General features: G+C 35.3%; 1 protein-coding gene across 1 annotated transcript; it reads right to left on the reverse strand.

Annotated features, from left to right (window-relative positions):
* Positions 1 to 1,327: 1,327 nt before the first annotated feature.
* Positions 1,328 to 2,026, reverse strand: LOC143607163 (uncharacterized). Its single transcript, XM_077082707.1, has 2 exons — positions 1,901 to 2,026; positions 1,328 to 1,852 (listed from the first exon to the last, which is right to left on the reverse strand). The coding sequence occupies exons 1-2, from the start codon at positions 2,024 to 2,026 to the stop codon at positions 1,328 to 1,330; spliced, it is 651 nt and encodes a 216-aa protein (XP_076938822.1).
* Positions 2,027 to 2,832: the final 806 nt, after the last annotated feature.

Raw genomic sequence — 2,832 nt, forward strand, 5'->3', positions numbered from 1 at the left:
CATGTTATTGTAATCTGTTTTAAGTGAGATAATCACAAAATCTGTTTCCTCACATAGTTCACAAACATGTTCAACATTAGTAGAGAATTTTACCTAACCAGCCATGAATGAATGATTATCAGACTCTACTTCAACATCTTCAATATCAACTGTCGCTGGCACAGTTTCATCACACATTTTTTTAGCCTTTCAAGCTTCATGAACTTCATCAGTTGCTACACTCTCATATTCTTCATCGTCAATTCCAAAGTCAATCTTTCCATGTTGTATTTCCTCACCATTGAACCATTCTGCAAAACTTTAAACACGTCAGGAGGTAAAAATGATTTAAAGAATTCATTTGGAATCGAATCAAAACTCGTGGTAGATTCAGTCCCCTCAAGATCACTTGAAGTCTCCTCAGTATTGTTCTCTTGTTGATCAACAACATCAATCTTTTCAGCATTAGTTTGATCAGCAACAATATCCTCATTTTCCACATCTTTCTCATCTTCTCCTGCGTTTGAAACACATACATGTTCTACAGTTTCCTCATCAATCACCTCAGCAAAATTTGCTCGATGAACAATAGAATTCTTGTTGAAACCCTCATCTAGTTGTGCATGACACGCTTTTGAAAATAATGCTTCATTCTTCTTTGATGGTTCTGCTGGTGCAGGAGAACTTTGATGATAAATGGCTTGCTGGTTATAATCCCTACCAAAAGGATTAGGACTAGCATATCAAACTTCTGGATTAGTTCATTCCCTCTTGAAGTGACCTTTCTCTTTGCTTCGAAAACATCAGACCTTTGACTTGTCAAATCTGAGTTTTGAAGTTGTCCTATCAAGGCAATTCTTACCATTATTCTCTCTGAATGTTTGTGCCCTTATCACAACACTTTCCATACACCACCGAATATCTAGCATCTCCATTTCCTCATGATCAATCTAATCATAATCTTCTTTACTCATGTTGTAGTTACCAATACGCCCAGCAATCAAACACGCATATGACTCAAGGACGGATTCTAAGAAAGCCATATGTTCTTGAACATTTTTGACTATCAGCCAATTGGTGTTCTTGATATTAACAGCATTGTTGCATTGAACAACATCAAATGGTGGACTAGAGGGCTTTGAAGATTGATGAGGAGCAGAATTGGTTGAATTGGTTCCAGTGTAAGAGCTTGGGTAGTGTGGTATGTTAGATGGTTTACTTGTTTGAGAACTACCACCAAAACTACTATCTGTGATAAAAGAAGTTTTAATCTTCGGGCGAGGAGCAATTACTGATTGTGATGAATTAAAGTATAACCCAATGTATTGAGTAACCGAGTGCTCTTCATTTATAGTTTCTTTCGTAACTCAAGTTCATGTGCTCCCAAATTTTCAATGAATCGAGCTAGAGTCAATCTTGCATATTTAATCGGGTTTGGTTGTTGAATCATGATGAAAGTATTCCAGTTATCAGACAAAGAATAATCAAGCTTTTCAATGTATTCATACTCTTTTTTATCAATTCCCAATCTTTTCATCTCATTCACAAGATTACAATATCTCTCAATCAATTGTGGCATCGATTCACCTGTGACCATGGTAAATATGTCAAACTCTTTCTTTAACAAACCCATCTTAGATTTTCTCATATCAAGATTTCCTCTATCTTTAATCAGCAACGCTTCCCAAATTGAGTGGCATGGTCCATTATGTTGTAACAGTTGAAAGATTTCAGACTTGATCGATTGTTGAAACAAATTTATCATCTTTTTCTCACGAAGAAATCTGACTATGTCAGCTTCTGGATTTGGAGATAGTCGGTGACTAGTACCATTCTCATGTCGTGGAATGATGTATTCCACCTCAACAGCTTCCTACATATCATAATTCACGGCCTAAACTTAAGTCTCGAACTTATCAGCCCAACTTGGATAATCTTCCATCCTTAAAATCTTCGGGGGCTTAGTAGATGTTCCAATTTCGTTTTCCAAATTTATATTCTGAAGTATCGGTGATGGTTGTGTCACAAAAGCATTCAAATATTCCATCGTTGCACGACTAGAAAAACAGTTCACACCATCGTATGTGTATAAGTCTTGTCCAACTAACACGGCGTATAAGTCAAATCAACTTATACGGACGTGTAACTTTTCAATGCATAACGTATAACCAACTTATACGGATAAATCCTCAACGTATAACCACTTATACGCTTACCAGAATCAATGTATACCCAACTTATAACTTATACGTCGTATAACCACTTATACGGACAACTTATACGGATATCAGCAATCTTATACGCTAATCAATCTGTTTGTACTTCAAGAATTAAAACTTGATTAAATCTGATTAAATTGAAAAATCCACTCGTGCAGAACTAATCAACATGTAATAACGAACATACTCACCGAAGTAATTTGAAATTGATCCATAAACGAGTGAATAGTTAAAGAATTAGTGTTCGGCTTAAACTTTGACTTTCATGATCTACAAATTTACAAGTAATGTGTTCAATTCAGTAGTAAATACTAGCCTAATGCTCTAATACCACTTGAAAGTCCATTCTCCAAATCATGTATAGCATCATGTACGTGTAAAACGTTATGATACGGATCGATTAAAATGTATTTACTATACTAAATGATATTGCGGAATCATATCATAAAGGAATAACAAACACAGTCACTTATAAACTTGATATATTGATATAACAATGCCTGCTCACAAATTACCAGAGCTATTACAAAATATGACAATGCACAGCTATTTATACAAGATCTTATAGGCTGTATAAGTTGTCTCTGGCGTATAAGACTTATAAGCCACGTATAAGTCATATACGTTGGACAAA

Source organism: Bidens hawaiensis, unplaced genomic scaffold (assembly GCF_021521415.1).
Source record: "Bidens hawaiensis isolate Kalapana, Puna unplaced genomic scaffold, B.hawaiensis_p1.1 tig00080003_1, whole genome shotgun sequence".
NCBI lineage: Eukaryota > Viridiplantae > Streptophyta > Magnoliopsida > Asterales > Asteraceae > Bidens > Bidens hawaiensis.

Bases quoted from the DNA above. Each gene is read 5' to 3' on its own strand.
- LOC143607163 (XM_077082707.1), bottom strand. From the start codon at position 2,026: ATGGAATATTTGAATGCTTTTGTGACACAACCATCACCGATACTTCAG. The intron at 1,853-1,900 runs GCTGATAAGTTC...TATGATATGTAG, and splicing joins TGGAAGATTATCCAAGTTGG to GAAGCTGTTGAGGTGGAATA.